This window comes from Lycium ferocissimum, chromosome 5 (assembly GCF_029784015.1).
Source record: "Lycium ferocissimum isolate CSIRO_LF1 chromosome 5, AGI_CSIRO_Lferr_CH_V1, whole genome shotgun sequence".
Taxonomy (NCBI): domain Eukaryota; kingdom Viridiplantae; phylum Streptophyta; class Magnoliopsida; order Solanales; family Solanaceae; genus Lycium; species Lycium ferocissimum.
Window position 1 is genome coordinate 62,493,261 of NC_081346.1, and position 18,859 is coordinate 62,512,119.

The 18,859-nt window shown below is 36.2% G+C and overlaps 1 protein-coding gene across 1 annotated transcript; it reads right to left on the minus strand.

Annotated features, from left to right (window-relative positions):
* On the minus strand, nucleotides 1-1,122 carry LOC132057896 (uncharacterized). The gene has a single exon (XM_059450485.1). It carries the CDS (start codon nucleotides 1,120-1,122, stop codon nucleotides 1-3), a length of 1,122 nt encoding a protein of 373 aa, XP_059306468.1.
* Nucleotides 1,123-18,859: the final 17,737 nt, after the last annotated feature.

Genomic DNA, 18,859 nt, shown 5'->3' on the forward strand with positions numbered 1-18,859 from the left:
CTAGGCTGCTCTATAGAATCCCCCACCATACCCATCAAGTTCAGGGCTCTTATTAATGTTTATACTCATCATGGCCTGCTTTGTCTCCTTCCTTGTAAATCCTTGCACCAGATCACATTGCTGTTCGACTGATAGTTTTGACCCTTGCCCATATATTCTAGCATCTGATTTTCTCCTAGTTTCCCCCACATCTCCCAAAAGCTGCTTGTAGAACTTCACAAACACCTCTGCCACTTGCTGTTGTTCATATTGCCACTGGCACTGTTCATCTTGTACTTGAGTAATTGACTGGATCAGCTTCCTCTTCTTTATCACAGAGAAAAAGTATTTTGCGTTGTCATCAGCTTGCCTTATCCATGTTGCTTTACTCCTTTGCAACAACAAGGACTCAACAAGGTACATTGATCTCCGAAACCTTCCACCTACTTCTTTCTCCTCCTCTTGCAAGGCAACATTCTGAGGATCCTGTTGGAGTTGTGTTTGAACTTTCTTTAGATCCTCTCTATCTTGATTTGCCTTCTCAACTAAGTTACAAAAGTTGCTTTTATGGAGAGCTTTCAACTTTTGCTTCAACAGTTTCATCTTCTTGACCACCTGGAACATTAAGTACCCTTCTATTTGCTCATTCCAAACATCTTTAATTATCCTCTCAAACTCAGGGTGGTTACTCCAGACATAACAGTACTTGAAAGCCTTCTTCTTCTTCATAGGGGTTTGCACTAACTGAACAGTTATGGGGCAATGATCACTTGTGCCTTCAGGGAGCACATGTGCAGTGATATCTGGCATAGAGTCTACCCATTCTCTGTTCACTAGTACTCTGTCTATCTTTGAAAATATCCTGGAGTCTTGTTTATCATTCCAGGTGTATTTGCAACCATCATTCTTCATTTCCTCAAGCCCACAAGTGTCCACACATTTTTGAAAGTCAATCACTTCAGCAAGCGTGATTGTATTTCCACCTATTCTGTCATCCGTACTCAGCACAGCATTGAAGTCTCCTAAGACAACCCAAGGTTCCAACATTCCTCCACTTATTTGACTCAAATGGTCCCACAGTTCTTTCCTGTCCTCTTTCACATTAAATGCATAAACAAAAGTAACCACATACTCAATTTGCATAGGTATATATTTTACTCTTCAAGTTTATTAATTTTTTATTTCAAACCTTTCTAGCACCCTATTCCATACCTTTAGACTTACTCTTCACTCCCAATGACATTCCTAAATATTCTGTATTAAGTAATCATATTCGTCCTCGCAGAATATTAACTAGAACTTGTACTCAACTGCTTCATTTATGTAAATGTAGCTTTTACTCCAGATAATGTGTAAGACAGAGGTCACTTCAAACACGATGAAGGTCACCCTTAACTTTCTTAGTTGATCTTCGTCGGCATAAAAAAAAAAAAAAAAAAACCGTGTCATGTGCGTCTTGAAGATGAGAGATTTCATGCTATTTGGCTAACCTGAAATTTTACGCAGGCTAAGATAGGTAGACATAGGATCTACCTATCTTAATCCTCTTTGAGATGAAAAGAACCCACTAGGAGATCCATTAATCAATACAGAGAACTTCACTGTGCTAATGCCGAATTTAATCCAGTTTTGATCAATATATTATCAAACTCCATGTTCTGTAGAAAGCTCCAATTTACATGATCATATGCCTTTTCTATGTCCTATTTATACAGTATTCTTGGTTGCCTGCACTTCAGCTTGGTATCCACACACTCATTAGCTATGAGAATGATATCCATAATCTGTTTGCCTTTAATAAGTACTATTTGTTGACCATCCATCCTCTTTTTGCACTACCTCCTTTAATCTTCTGCTAAATTTTTTGAGATGATTTTGTATACACTACCTATCAAACTGATAGTTCTAAAGTCCTTTAATTCTTTTGCTCCCACTTTTTTGGAAACAAGTCTCTCGGCACGTGTGTTGCACGTGTATGTCAAGTTGTGTAGTACAAAATTTATAAATAATATTAATATTATTAACATAAAATTTTGAGTATAGACTTATATATGAAAGAATGATACAATTTTTTGTGACTTACTTGAAGGAAAATCTCGTAAGCGTAACGGATTCAAGTGCAAATAATTGACTTCAATATTTTTATCTCATTTATCAGTTCATTTGTTAAATATATTATCATCCAATATGGTGCTGCCATTGCTAAATAATATTGTACTCCGTAATATATTGATTATCACAACTATTCACATCTCCATAAGTAAGAGCAATTCGTTTTATCAATACTGTCTTTGCATATCAGAAGAATGGTCTATAAAATTAGAATCAGAATATTAGCGAGCGACTCCATATTCCCTCATCACTCATCACTTTATCATATAATGAAACTTAATAACCCTTGCATCTTCTTATGATGATCTTTAATCCTACTCTTTAATAAGAATAACATTTTTAGTGAGTGAATTAATAGTTAAAAACACAACTAAATTATCACCTTTTTGTGAGTTTGATACCTCATTTATCGATGTGTGTTTTAATACAAAGAAAGTGATAGTTTAGGTAGGTATGGAAATAATGGATAGTTAAGGTATCAAACTCGCGAAAACGTGATAGTTTTACCATTAAATCATGTTTAGTTATGATCTCTACTTTATAGATATATATGTTTTTTTCTTTTCTAAATGAGTGATTTATATCATATATCTCACAGTTGAAATTGAACTAAAGATTACTTCATAAATGTAAATGTGAACATATATTTGAGATCAGACATAATAAATATCCATCCTAACATTTGTAAAAAATAAATTTTATAAATTGCAAAATGGTAGCAAAATAAGAGTGGGTGATATAAAGAAAGTACGTAGAACCTGATTTTATTGCTATTTTCTTTTTTATTTATTACTTTGGAGTTAACTACGTCTTCCATTAATATATTTTTTACTTTATCATATGAAAATACTTTGCTTTGGGTACCTGATGACTGGATTCTATTTCTCATGACATTCTGTGTTATCATCATGCACGCAAGCCAAGTAAAATGAATGGTGTTAGTTCGTTAGTCCCATCATCTATATTATACGTTATTTTTAGCTTGGGCATAACCCTTAAGAGATCACCCACCTCTAAATTAATAAATAGTACCAATTTAATATGATTTTTGGTTATGTAACATTAACTTATCTAAATATGAGTAAATTTGAAAAACAAAAACAATAAATTACTTTTTGATTTATGTAAAAAGTTACTTATTTTAGACTAAATGTAAACACCGAAAATACCTTATAATATGGACTCGAGGGAGTATTTCCTAAACCATTTAAGAATATATTAATCAGGAATAGGAGACTTTGATTCACACTTGATAATTTTCACTTTTTTGTTGTTGATAATTTTCACTTAGACATAACTTTCTTTTGCTTCTGCAAAATTTTCAACTTTAAACATGATTCTAACATGTCAATTGAAACATGTGTTGGAGAAGAGAAGCACCAATAAAAAATTAATGAATTGCATACTTCCCCTGTTCCTTTAATTTCACATAAGAATATAAATCTAAAAAATACATAGCATCAGATTTATTGATTATGTGATATTCCAATAAATTAAGGAGAACATCAATCGAAGATATGAAGTAGGTGTTTCCTTTCCCTATCACAATCCCCAATATCATTGTTTTTTTTTTTTGTCCAAGCCAATATTATTGTTAATTTGTTATTGCTAAGCAAATTTATTATTGTCAACTATGTGAACAAATAAAAAACCCCAAAACAAAAGATTTACTATGAAATAAATTAAAGGAAGATGCTAAGAAAATAATAAATTGCGAAGATAATTCTATTTTTTTAAAGGTTTCATAATAATTAATACACAATATACTAAAAACATATGCAAGTTTAAACAGTTAAAGTATACCATTGGGTGGAAATTTGATCCATGTATAGAAAACTTACGATATGAAATTGCCAAGTGGTGTACAACGTTTTTTTGTCAAATACTACTTTGTATGTTTCTTTTTGAAGATGGTTTACAGCAAAGCATTTTTTGTGCAAAAGGATTAATGTCAAAAGACACATCCCTCCGGTTGGGGTTGTTTCGAAGTTTTTTTTTTTTTTCAAATAAATAAATAGGTAATTAGATTTAGGACAATTAGATTTTAAGAAGGGTAGTTACGTAATTTAACTTTCAAGTTAGGGAGTTCATGCTTTTAATACAATATAGATAGATTAAGGCAACAAATGCGGCATTGAAACTCTTTTTAAATACACCTTGGTGATGGAAGTCCTACAATAATCACCTTACTCTTCACTATCTCCCAACAATAGATGAAGAAAGCAATTGGGCCTGGATGCCTTGTCTCTTGCACATGCTTTGATAGTTTCTCATATCCTTCTTGAGGGTTAAAGGGTCGAGCAACATCTGATTATCCTGTATAATTTCTCATAGTATGAAACTACTTTCTTCTTGAGATCTTTTGTGTTGACCATAATTTCTCCTTCTACAGACGGTTTATCGATTAATTGCATTAAATCTTATGTGTGTATTTGTAGTTTTACATAATTTTTTTGTGTTTCTATCGCCTTCTCAACCACAAAGCCCTAGAGTTCTGCCTCCATGCCACCTCCTCATGCTTGGCTACCTCTTCATATTTCATAAAAAACGGTAATTTTACTCATCGTCATCCAACTTTCTATGATCTTAAATTTCTTCCAATTCAGCCATCTATATGAGAACACGTTGTTATTGCATACCAAAATTGTCATGGATAGACTTGTTCCATTCATTCAATTTCCTTTCAAAGGTTTTAGTTTTTAGACTAATATGTAATCTGGTCTACCTTTACACGAGGAATCCCACCAACTTTAATTCTTTTTTAAAAGCCTTCAGTCTTTAATCACCAATTTTCAAATTTGAAGTTGTCTTCACCGGATCCAGTTGCCACATTAGAGCAACATAGGAGAATGGTCTGGGTTACCCTTTGTAGTCTGATAACTCTCCCAATCCTCAGATATCAAGAATCTATCCAGTTTGGAAGCTATGTTATGTCTATTTGATAAGTTATGTTATTTCATGCTTTGATGATTTTCCAAACATACTCGAGGAACCAGATAGGGACCAGGTATGATCAGTTCCCCTGGCTGTCATACAATCAACTCTGTACTGTAAAGTCGTCTACACTATACCGACTTGCGGTAGGTGTGCGAAGACGAAATTTGCGCAGCCCTATTAGGCCAAACCAAAAGATGAAATGTCCCTATATCTTCTCACATGCTCTCTCATATATAAACAACATGTTACAAGGATCAACTCAACACTTGCAAAACCTAAAATTAGATTCTCTCTCAAGTGCTAGCCACTATTGCTCTCAAGTTTTTATCAAGAACAAAGATGCCACAAACTTAAGGACCAAATCCCAACACTGAAGATGTCTTAAGTCCTTAGGTTTGTTGAGTCTTTGTCATATTGTTCTTTACTTGTAATCCTACATTACTTTCAAGAAGTGTCATTGTAGGAAAGATTTCAACCTTTGTTGTTTTGTTTTCTTGGCTAAAGTTAGTCAAGGTTTATAGCTTTGCAATAGAATTATTGTAAAGGGCTTACAATAGAGTTATTGTAAGGGGTGAGGGATTAAGAGGTTAATTCCTGGGTTGCATTAGGTTGTAATATAAAGTTGCTCATTTTAGTGAAGTTAGGAAATCCTACTTCGGTAGGTCGTGATTTTTAATCCCTTAAGGAAGGAGTTTTCCACGTAAACATCTTGTGTTATTTACTTTCTATCTTTTCACTTGAGGGAAGAGATAGAGAGCCTGGTTCTCTATACTATTTGGTGGACTCTTAGTTTTTTATCAATTGGTATCAGAGCAGGTGCTTTCTAAAAGGTTAACACCTAGAAAGGATCCTTCTCGTGGCTGCTCCACCAAACTTAGAGGAAGAACAATCCAGCACAAGAACACTAAGGTTCAATGGAAAATAATATGGGTGGTGATACATGACTACCTCATGGCTGAGGATTCTGAGTTATGGGACATCATCTGTGATTTTTGTTCCTATGAAGAAAAATGAGGCTGGTGTTGAAACATATCCAAAGATAAGGAAGGAATATAATAAAACTGACTAGAAAGCTGTGGAAAAGAACTACAGAGCCAAGAAAATTCTTGTGTGCGGTATTGGAGCTGATGAGTACATTTGAATCTCTTCATGCCAATCCGCAAAAAAGATCTGGGATGCGCTTCAAACTGCTCATGAGGGAACACATCAGGTAAAGCAGTCCAAAATAGACATGCTTACCACTGAGTATGAACTTTTTAAGATGAAGGATGGTGAGTCCATCATGACATGCATACCATATTCACCTCCATAATCAATGAACTCCATTCTCTTGGTGAATCATTCTGTAACACCCCGTACCTTTAACCTAAGCTTTGACCATGATCCTAGACTTAGAAAACCAGATAAAGAATGTGGGAATTTGAAATTTCCTCTTCAAATGAGCATGGTGGTTTACGCCCATGAACAATAGGATCGGGGAAAGATACCAAAGAAAGAGATTTCAAGTCTCAAATCGGTACCAAAGATGACTCGAGCATAATGAGGAATTTGACACTTAGAGGTTACATCGTTAAATACGGATCGTATTTCAAAATATGGCACGTATTCAAAACATATTGGAATTTGGGAAAACTTCCTTGATGAAAGTTGTAGATCTTTGAAATACCTTTCCAACGGTATATTATGAACAATGGTTGAAAACGGACATATGTACAAAGCGTTATGACCATTTCACCGAAGAGAGAGACAAGCAGTCCATACGGAATACGGACCGTATTTCAAAATAGTTTGAGGCCCGTCTTTCAAAATATCCGATGGCTATTGATGATGGACGTAAAATTCAATTTTCCTAACAGTATATATTCGTCCATATCAATTCAAATCATTATTTTTCATTCCTTCAAGCCATAGAACGACCTCCTACCCTCTCCCATCATCAAGAACACCAAGGTAAGCCTACTCTAATTATTCCAAGTCAATTCTAATACATATCCTTGTAATCTAAACAAGAAATCATTAGTTGTTAAACTAGGGTTTTCAAAAAAACCCATCTCAAGGTTCAAGATTCAAGGTTTTGGAAATCTTCTTCAAAGTTCAACTCTTTAATTCAAGTTTTGAAGCATTACCAGGTATGTAGAGTTACTATCTACGTGTGGGAACATCATTGTTCTTCCCCATGCCTCATAATCCATAAATTATGATTCTCTACTAAAACTAGGGTTTCTATACCATGCTCATGATAACCCTAGGTCCATATCCATGATTATATTATGCATGAATTGTTATAATTCCATCATTGAGTTCTTAATATTTCTTTATGATTATTAAGAATCTGTCCGTAATCTATGAAAAATCCATATACCTCATTCCATGGGTTCATGCATGCTAGTTTATGATATATTATGCTATTTTCAAGAAAATACTATACATGTTTTACAAGTTCATGCAAGCAATCTATAATTTATGATATCTATGTACAAACAAGTTATATTCATGAAAACCATGGGCAAGACGTGTCACTTATTTTACATGTTCAAGTTTTGAGAGTTGCTTTAAAAAGGAACATGGATAGCCCGAAACTACGTAGCCACGTAGGATGGAGGATCGCTCCACCCATGTCCCGCATGATCTTTCATAATGACCGGATATATTCATATTTTATTAAATTTCATGTTCCCCGGCAAGGATCGAGAATGTGTACTATGTGAATGAAACGGGACGCAAGCACTGCATCATGGATCGGTTATAAGTTATCGTTCTTCTCCCTACTTATGATATTTTTACCATCTTATATATATATATATATATATATATATATATATATATATATATATATATATATATATATATACATTTTTCAATTATGCCCGTCTCGCATAAGACAGGCTTTTCCTTAAGGCATAATTAAAAGTTTGCCTTATAAGGCAAAGTTTGTTGTGAAGGACTTTTCGTGGTCGCCTTAAAGACCAAGTTCAAAGATCACAAGGCGTGTGATGCTTTTTTAAAGGGATTTTTTATTTTTATTTTTACCAAAGAAAGAAGTGGTATCGAAGGCCACTTTATCTTCGGGGTATGTTAGGCTTAGGACAAAAATTAAAGACCACTACTTTGAGGGCCAAAAATTAAAGTGACCTGTTGAAGGACAATCGTGCTTGGAGACCTTTTGTTTTTTTTTTTGTTTTAACTTAGGTAAAGAAACTTTTGCCCGAGGGATTCAAATCATTTAAAAATACAGTATTCATCTTGGCGAATAAGTGCTCTCTTGACCTATCTTCCAATCGTATTCTAAAAATGACAGATTGTCAATTCATGAGAATATTTTTCGTTAACTTGATCAAATAAAAGGACCCTAATAAATCTTCAAGAATATAATTGTTGCACCAATAGTTCCTTTGAAGTCTAGTATGTTCTTACAAGCAAAGTAGGTCCTTATACTTTGTGAATTATCTGAAACCGTCGTGCTTTGATAATTAACCGCATTACTTCACGATCTTCTTAAAGCCGGGGTTCCGGAAACTTGTTTGGTTGGATGGTTGTTACCTAGTTATAGTCTAATATAAAATAAAATATTTGTTTTGATCAATTTCGATGCCTTCTTTTCCATGTTTTCCATCTTTTCACACCTGTTTTTTTACTAACGATCATCGTTAAGTTAATGGGGACAAAGATTCACCATCCTATTTGAAGTATCAAGATTCACCACGTACTTTTTTAAAGGGAAATAACACTCTATGTTTCTTCCCGAGAAAATACTTTGCTTATAAATGGCCAACATTCTTTCCCTGAGTTCTTCTTCCATTTATGTTATATATCTTTTTTTTTGTTTTTCAACATTTCCATACCTTCCATGGATACTAGTCCTATCATGCTTAGTTCACTTACTCATAATCCTTCTTAACTAAATGTTTGTGTTGCGATGTAAATTAAAAAACAAGTTTTTAAAGTGTCCTGGGGCTTTTGCTCTCGGCAAGTACATTTTCGGTTTACACTCTCTTTATGATTAGAAGTTTCATAGACTTTATCTATCTTTTAGTTATGTGGTCTTCCATGCACGTTTTACATTTCATTATATTTCCTCTATGATTATCTCTCCGCATTTATGATTTAAACATGTCATTAATTTTCTAATAAATTGTGTCGACTGACATCTCGTTCTTTTATAAAAGCTAATCACGTTCCACCGCTAACTCGTTAAAGTATCCTGTATGCTCCCATTGTTAAAGATTTCAGTTACTTTACTCCTAAATGCTCTTCTCTTCACTTCGACCAACCATTAGTATACCTTTCCTACTTTCATCCTTAACCTTGCATGGTTTCTTAGGCGTGACACATTCCTTCTCTTGTTATTCGTAGTTGCTCGAAGTTCGTTTTTCTTTAAAAGCAAATCAATGCTAGTATTGAAGTCAAGGACTTGGAACGCTTGTCCATGTCCGAGAAACCGTGTTAATTTGACCACACACTTATCCCTTTAAAGACAATAGGATCGGAAAGAAGGAAGCCAAAGCCGAACCATTCTTTCTCTTTCGGTTCTCAAAGTCTATCCTTTTTAGCCCCAAAAGTGAGCCTCTAGTGATAATGAGTCTCTTTTGTTATCTTGCTCGTAGGTTCCAAAAGATGATTTAGGAATGGTGGTTTCTAAAAAAACAAAGATCGTGCGATAGAGCAAAAATCCCAGAAAGACCACTTCTCGATTATAAGTGTGGGTAAGTGGTCACTTTATGAAGAGATGTCCTCTTCACAAATAGGATTACTACAAGAATATCCGGAAAAGCTCGAAAAGAGGAACCACGTTATTCCCGATATGAAATTCAAAAGGAGAAACGATTCCTTCGTAGTTTTTGACTTGGTGAAATAGGCCCTTGTGGTTCGGGGAGATTCTGACACGTTGATTCGTCCGAGGATGAAGTCCGGGACCAGGAGGAGATGCATCCTTGATGGTTGTTGATGATGGACCCTTAAAATATGAATCAATCTTTGCACTAATGGCTAAATCTGATGGTGATGATGACAATGAGAGAGATGATAAGGTAAGCGGATTTTCTAGATGATGACGAAAAAACATAAAAAATTACTCTAAAAAAATTGATGTAGTAAATGTATTAATTGATGCATATCATAGTCTCATTGGGAAAAAGTATGTGCTTTGTTGAAGATTATTATTTGAGTTAAAACAAGAAAGGGATGATTTATAAGTGATCACTATAGGTGTGTTCGCTACCATTGATGAATTAACTAGAAATAAGGACGTTAAAAGTAGTCAAACGTATAAAAATGGATGAATATCCTGAGAATTAAAAAGGCCAAAATAGTAATTGTGTAGTCGTAAGAGTAAGAGACCCTTTCTAATTCGGACGGAGATGCGTAAAAAGAACGTTTTGGAATACAGTCCAAGAAACTTGCTTTAGAAATTGTGAAATATGGTGAGGTGGATAAGTATACCGCATGGACGCCGGATTTCATCACGATGTTTCGAGGTTAAGCTATCTACAAGAGTGAGAAAAATGGTGGATGGTGACCCCAAGGAAGTTTACAAAAGGCCTATAAATTTAGATATAAGAGGCAAATGAGAAGCTAGAGTCACCGCTAAGGGGAGATTGGAGTTTGGATGTTGGAGACCAAGAAGTCGCGTAGGACGACGGACTACAAGGATACGTGAAGAGAAAGAAGGTGCTCAATCTCTAGAATTAGGGTGAGTTTATGTTTAGAAATATTTTGTAAGCGAGATGGTAGCAATTATATATATAGTATGCATATAATATCCCATACGTGGCTATATAAGCAAGTATGTGTATTCAACGTTGCGGTATCATTATCGAAGGGTAACGAAGTTCAAGTGACAAAAAAAAAAAAATGGTACAAATGTTACAAGTCTAATCAATGACTATTTTCACTACAGGTTAAGCTTGGAGAGTTTTAATGTAATGACATATGTATATGGGGAATGTGGGAAAAAGGGCGAGGCGCTATAGACGCATGGCCACCTGATTAGCTGGTATAATATGATATGATATCATCCGGACGCTCTCACTCAAGGGATTCCAACGTGGGAGTGTGTCTTTTAAATGGATCGGAGCGACGCCTCGGAAAGGATATGTTCTATTTTTGTAAATATGAACAAAAAAAAGTTTTTCGATGCAAAGAGAAGCATGCATGGCATCCGGCTTGAAGTATAGCACCCGCGTATACGAGTGTATCTTTTATTTCACGATATAAATATTTCCATTCTATTATTAGTCATACTTTACATCCTATTCTTGTTATTATTCATGCCTTACATAGCTCGGTACATTATCGGGTGAAGCGGTGTTGATAGCAAAAAGGTTCAAGAATAGCCGATTTACGATTCGTATATATTGATTCATTAAATGGTGGTGATACGCTTCATTGATCCGAGCTACCTCCTTTCGTATGCTATTCGGTTATGTACATATATGATGCCGAGCCTTGTCTTGTTATTTCTATACATGTACCTCTCTTTGCCGAACGGTGCTATGTTGTGATATTATGCGACTCGTCGGTTGTATTTTGCCAAAGACCAAGTTCAAAAGATCACATAGGCGTGTGATGCTTTCTAAAATGGAAGCAAGTTAGATTCTCTCTGTTTATGTTTATATGTATGCGTTGGCCGTGAGTTCCAGGTATGGTGTCTTTTATGTTGATTGTTCTTTTCTTATGGATCTTATGGGCCAATGAGAATTCCTAGCATAGGAGTGCTTGGAAAGAAGTACATTTTTGTGATTGTTGACAATGACTACTCTAGGTTCACTTGGACTTTATTTCTAAGAACCACGGATGAAACATTTCCTATGTTCGATGCCTTTGTGAAACAAATTCAAGTGAAACTGGGGAATCACATTGTGAGCATTAGATCCTTAACTGAGTTTGACAATGCCAAGTTTGATGAATTCTATGCTGAAAATGGTATAAGTCACAACTTTTCTGCTCCTAGAACACCTTAGCAAAATGGTGTTGTGGAGAGGAAAAACAGGACACTTGAAGATATGGCTAGAACAATGTTGATCGGTAGTGGTATGTCTAAAAGTTTCTGGGCTGAAGATGTCAACACTGCTTGTCACTTGATTAAAGGTGTATGATTAGGTCCCTCTTTGAGAAGACTCCCTATGAATGAATGGGAGAAAGCCCAAGCTGACTTACCTGAGAGCTTTTGGATGCAAATGCTTTGTTCTCAACAATAGTAAAAAGGCTTTGGGAAAATTTGATGCAAAAAGTGATGAAGGAATCTTCCTTGGTTACTCCTCTCATATAAAGGCATACAAGGTCTATAACAAATGAACTCATTGTGTAGAAGAAAGTGTGCATGTATTCTTTGATGAATCAAATGATTTGGGTGATAAAGGGACACACAATGATGAAGCTGAAGATGAGAAATTTTCAAAAGTTCTTGATGAAGCCATAGAAATCCCAAATGGAAAGACTAAATTAATGAGTTAAGTCAAGCAGAGCAGTGAAGAAGATGCAGTCGAATCTCCAGAAGGCACAAAGGTAATTGGTCCCTCCATTATCCCACTCGAAGCTGAACATCGAGTAGCTGATGCTGTATCAGGAACTCCTGAGGCTGGACAAAGAAGTGGAAGTCATGCCTCTGTTGATGTCAATGATGGATCCAATATGGAGGAACCTGGTCCCTCGAATCCTGAAGTTCAAGTATCCAACTGGAAGCACAAGGGTTCTCATCCACTTCAAAATGTGATTACTCCCCTAGACTCTGGTATTCAAACTAGGTCTAGGCGAGAAATATGTTTGCCTTCTTAGCCTTCCTGTCTCAAATTGAACCTAAGAATATCAAGGAAGCATTAAAAGATGCTGACTAGATAGCTACTATGCAAGAAGAGCTTCATCAATTTGAGAGAAACAAGGTATGGCACTTGGTCCCTAATCCCTCAGACAGAATAATAATTGGAACCAGGTAAGTGCTCCCCAATAAGCTTGATGAATTTGGAAACACAATAAGAAACAAGACAAATCTAGTAGTTCAAGGACACAATCAAGAAGAAGGGATTGACTATGATGAGACTTTTGCTCTTGTTGCCTGCATGGAAGAAATCAAGATTCTTATTGCTTTTGCATCTCATATAGAATTCAAATTGTTCCAAATGGATGTTAAAAGTACTTTTCTAAATGGATACCTAAAGGAGGAAGTCTTTGTGAAGCAACCTCTTAGCTTTGAAAGTCATAAGCATCTTGAGCATGTTTTCAAGCTTGACAAGGCTCTATATGATTTAAAGCAAGCTCCCCAGGCATGGTATGAAATATTTTCAAAGTTCCTTCTTGAAAATGGCTTTACAAGAGGGAAAATTGATAACACCTTATTTTGTAACGACCCGTTTGGTCGTTACAGTCTTTTGACACTTCCGCCCCTTTCTGATCTTGGTTAGGTCATTTTCGAGGGGATCGTTGACACGCTTCCCGAGGTGTCTAAATTTTATTCGGGTGATTTTTTATGAAATTTGCGCTTAAAGCAAAAAAGATTTGACTCAAAGTTGATTTTTGGGTAAACGGACCTTTTTCGAAAATTCATCGATTCCGAGAGGTCCGGATGGTCGTTTAGAACTTGTGTGTATATCTGATTCGGTTCCTAATACACTCAGGTGCATTTTGTGACTTAGGTTGGAAAGTTGGAAATGAGGTATCGGGGGTTGACTCAGTCAACGAGACCTCTGTTGGACATTTTGAGGCCATGAGTGCGTTTGTAGCGCATTTTTATGTGGGTCTGTGTATGTGGTTTGTGAGCAGATGGCCTCGGGAGTGGTTCAGGATTTCGGTCGAGACTTAGAAAATTATTTGGGTTTTTGGTACCTGGTGTCCGCCAGAGCGGCACCAGTGCCGTCCCAGCGGCATCACTATTGAGGTGGGATGGCCGCTAGTTTTGTCCCAGACCATCCCGACGGTCTGTGAGGACGCCGATTCGGTGGCGCAGTGGAGGCGGCATCGGGCCCGTTATTTCATTAAGCGTGTATTAAAAAGCCCTTAGTCTATCATTTATCACCATTACGAAATTTGAGCTCTTGGGGACTGTGCTAGAAGATTCTTAGGGAAAATCTTGGTTATAAGTCTTGCTAATCTCCTTTCTAATTCATTACTCCTAATCATCTTAGAATTCATCTCTTCTTATTAGTTCCTTAGTAATGGAAGATAAAAAGTAGATTTAATGGATATTCTACTTAGGCTTTTAAATATGAAATTGATTGGGTTTATGCTGGATTATCTAAGGTTATTAATCATATATCTTCCATTATTAGTGTTGAATCTTTGAATCTAAGAGTTAGGGTTTATACCAAAAATTGGGGGTTTTACTTGAATTTTGAAATTGGGTGAATCTTTGAGTTAATTTAGTAATTAGTCGATGGCTTTTGATCACCTAGTGTTTAATTTAGTATTGTACCCCCGAGCTTTTTGTTTTGCCCTTGTGAGGCCGATTTTCCTGAATTCTAGGGTTGGTTTTGACCTAATTTGAATGATAGCGATATAGGTATCAATCTTTATGATTTCTAATCTAAATTTTGAATATGCCTAGACTTCTTTGATCTTGAGGCTCAGTGGAAGGGCAAGGCTAAAGAGTGATTGTTGGTGTATTGTTGTTCGTCTGTCCGGGTAGGTTATGGCTTACCTTTGGTGAGACTTCGTGTAGCAAAGCATATATTTAGATGATATTGTCGGAGAAAGCATGTAAACCTTCGGGTATGAAGTTGGGTTGGATATTGTCTTAGGTTGGGCCTTGTTGCGTGATTGGGGCTAGCCACCCCGTTGGTCTATTGTGTTGGCTTGATGCCACGTGTTGTTAGTAGATATTGGGATCTGTTGTTCCATCTTGATTGTGATATTATCTTATGAGTTGATGTTGATACGATGGGATAGAGTTCTATATGACTTATGTAGTATTTCATAATATTGTTGGCGTACCCGCATTCTTTTTATGTTGGTACTTGTGACACTATATTCTTGGTGTACCCATGTTGGTACAAATATATATATATATATATATATATATATATATATATATATATATATATATATATGTGACATTGATATGTTGTTGGAGTACCCATGTTGGTACTTGTGATATTGGACTGATTATTGATGTTGACACATGCATTGCACGCATTCTCATTATATACTGTTGATACTTTGTTGGTACTTGATGAAACATTGTGATGAGCTGGGCTAGATTTTCAATGAGAGTGATGTGAGAGTCCGATATCCGATGTTAGTCCCGAAATCGTGAATTAAGTGAGTGCATGGACTCCGCGGGTCCCTCGGGTGGTGCCGGTGAGAACCCTCCGTGGGTAAAGATCCGGAGTCTCGTTTGTCTGTTGGGCAAAGATCCAGGATGAGTGGCACTTAGACTTTGCGAGTTAACTTGGGTTGTGCTACCGAGATGTGGAGGTATTCCGTCCGGAGTACATGTGTACACACCATTGTATGGCATTGCATTTGCATTCATACATTATTGCATTGCATTGCATCATGGCTCATATTGAGATGATTCGATGCTTACTTGTGATGTTGGTTCGGATTGGACATATTGAGATTGGCACATTTGGGTTTAGATGCTCTACTTACGTGATGACGTGTACTTGGTTCTGATTATTTTTGACTTATAACTTGTTGATTTATACGGCCCAACCCCAACATACTATCTTGCTTTATTGTCCATAACGAATTATGTTAGCTATACTTAGTCGGCCTATGATAAATGATAGAAACGAATGGTTTGTTGACTCCAACCTACGAGTGTTGTGGTTTTGTCTTGATGGCTCGCTTTTTTCTCTCCAAGTTTCTATAAGCTTCGATTAATTATTTTATAAATGCATGTGGACCAGTTTCGGGTTGGGGTCTAAATTCTTCTATCTCCCCGTGGCCGATAGTCGCCATACGGACTTGTCCTTAACTTATCATGAGTTTCTTGGGATTGAGCACGAGACGTTCGTTACCTTGAAGACTCTCTTATTATGTCTTACTTTTCTATTCTGAGACATAGAAAGATTTGATGTATTATTATATTCCAGACTTGTATATTTTCACTTAGATGATCTTGTATGGCTTAGACCAGACCTTGGAGGTATTTCCTTATTTTCGCACTATTTCTATTGTATATTAGTGTGAAACTTACGTGATTATTCTCTTCCGCTTGATTGATTAATTATTTATGTTTTTATTTCCGTTGGGTTGAGAGTTGGCTTACCGACGTGGGAAAGGTAAGTGCCCGCACGACTTAGTCAAAATGGGTCGTGACTTATCTCTGAAGAAAAGAGGGAGAAATTTGTTGACTGTGCAAGTCTATGTTGATGACATCATTTTTGGTGCCACTAATGATTCTCTTTGTGAAGAATTTGCAAAGCTCATGGGAAGTGAATTTGAGATGAGCATGATAGGGAGCTAAATTTCTTCCTTGGGCTGCAAGTAAAGCAAACCTCAAAAGGCACCATGATCAGTCAACAAAAGTACATCAAGGAGCTGCTGATGATATTTAAGATGGAAAATGCTAAGACCTTATATACACCTATAGCCACTGCTACTCGGTTAAACATAGATAAACCTAGTTCTTCTGTCAATGAAACCATGTATAGGGGTATCATTGGGTCTCTTCTATATTTAACTACTAGTAGACCTGATATTTTCTTTAGTGTTAGGTTGTGTGCAAGGTTCCAATCAAGTCCAAAAGAATCTCACTTGAAGGCTGCAAAAAGAATTTTGAGGTATCTCAATGGGACTTTGGACCTGGTCCTCTTCTATCCTCCAGGAGATGATTTTGACTTGGTTGGATATGGTGATGTTGATTATGCTAGATATATGGTGTATAGGAAGAGCACATCTCGAATGACACATTTTCTGGGGTCATGCTTGATCTCATGGGGTACAAAGAAGCAAATTTTTGTGGCTCTTTCTACTGCTGAAGTTGAGTATGTGGTTGCTGCTTCTTGTTATGCTCAATTGTTATGGATCAAACAACAGCTTCAAGATTTTGGCGTGCTTACTGATTGAGTGCCCTTGTTGTGTGATAATACGAGTGAACTTAATATGGCAAAAAATCCATTGCAACACAAAAGGACCAAGCGCATTGATGTTAGGCCCCATTTCTTGAGAGATAATGTTGAAAAAGGTTTGATTTGTATGAAGTTAGGCAAGACTGAGGACCAAGTATTAGACATCTTCACCAAGGCATTGAGCATGAAGCACTTTGAAAGAAATAGCTTGGAGTTGGGCTTGATCAAGCTCAACTAGTTGTCCTTCCACAAGTTCCCTAAATGGTTGGCTATGTTAAGAGGAAAGGTACAATGATAAAAAGTGTTTTTTGGTGGCATCTAACTCAATTTTATATTGTTACAAGTATACACGCATGGTAGTTTTAGGACAATACAAGTATAAGTGACATTGCATCTCTCAGAGTTTTTGCCCTCATTTTCAAAAAACTGTTAAGCAACCTAGTTCCTATGACTCAAGTTAGAAGTATCCTCAGTATTTATGTGTTTTTGAATGGCTTAGAGTGCCACGTCATTAATTTCTTCCTGCCTCCAATTCTAAAATTTGAGTCTTAAACGGTACACCTCTTCTAAACCGACCTGATGATCACAGAAATCTTTTTCTTCCACACCCAATCAGAACCGGTTCCTTCTCTCCAGTTTAAACCAAAATCTTTTATCTATCTCTTAACTTATGTTACACTTCGTAGCTTATACGTTGAGATTCGTCGTATGTTAGTTGCCCTAGTCTTGAATGCCGCGGCAATCTTCAAGGTTATACGAGGATGAATATGCCTATCCTATGTTTATAAGGGTTTAAATTCATGTTTGGTAAGCCATGAAAGGATTAGAGAATAAGTGAATCGAAGTGGAAAGGTTTTGTCAAAAGTTGGTTTTGGAAATGCTAAATACGAACCGTATTTATAAGATATGGTCCGTATTTTGTGTTATGGACCGCATGTTTAAATTGACCAGAGGAGGATATTTTGAGGATCCTTAAATACAGACTATATATACGGTCCGTATAAAATTATACAGCCAATATATTGGCCATATAATTTTATACGGTCAGTATATACGGACCGTATATTGAGGCGATGTAGGTCACTTTTTTGTATATATCTCGACTTCCCTTCACTTTTATTTCATTTCAACATAACCCTAAGCTCTCATAAACTCTGAAAATACCACTCCAACATATACAATCACTTTCTGAAGGAAATCCAAGATCAAAGCGAGAATCAAGTGCCTAGGGTTTTCAAAGTATTGTTGAAGCTTGTCTCTTCTCCTTGTAGAAGCTTTGGAGGATACCTCAAGGTGAATTAATCTTGGAATTGAAGTGTTCTTGAGTTCTTGAGGTAAGATTTCATCTTATTTCCAGGTTTATGAGTTTATATGATAGTTATGTTACGGTTTGAGAGAAAGAAATTGGAGGAAAGGCTCAAACATGAACTTGATGTTATTTTGAATTGTAATCTAACTTGAGCCATGATTTTTAGTGTGTTTTGAGTAAAAACCATGTTATGAGGATAATAGTTAATGTTGAGAATGTGTTGAGGTTGTCATACTTGGTGTATTTGGAAGAAGGAAGTGTTGTATACAAGCATATATCGGGCTGCTCAATTGTATATCTCTAAATATTGAGGATATGAGTTTAAAGAAGATAATATGAGGTTGTTATGTTGATTGTTGGTTGTCGGCCTTGTTGTGATGATTAAGAAATAGGAAAATCTTTGCTCGTTTCGCTTTAGATTTGAGTAATCATTGATATATGTGACATAATAGCGCTATCTAAGTTTTATATGTATTTATTTGTGATAAGATTGGCGCTCTTGTTGTGATAAGCTCGT

What these genes read in the sequence shown, in the direction of transcription:
- LOC132057896 (XM_059450485.1), bottom strand. Translation starts at nt 1,122, where the DNA reads ATGCAAATTGAGTATGTGGTTACTTTTGTTTATGCATTTAATGTGAAA.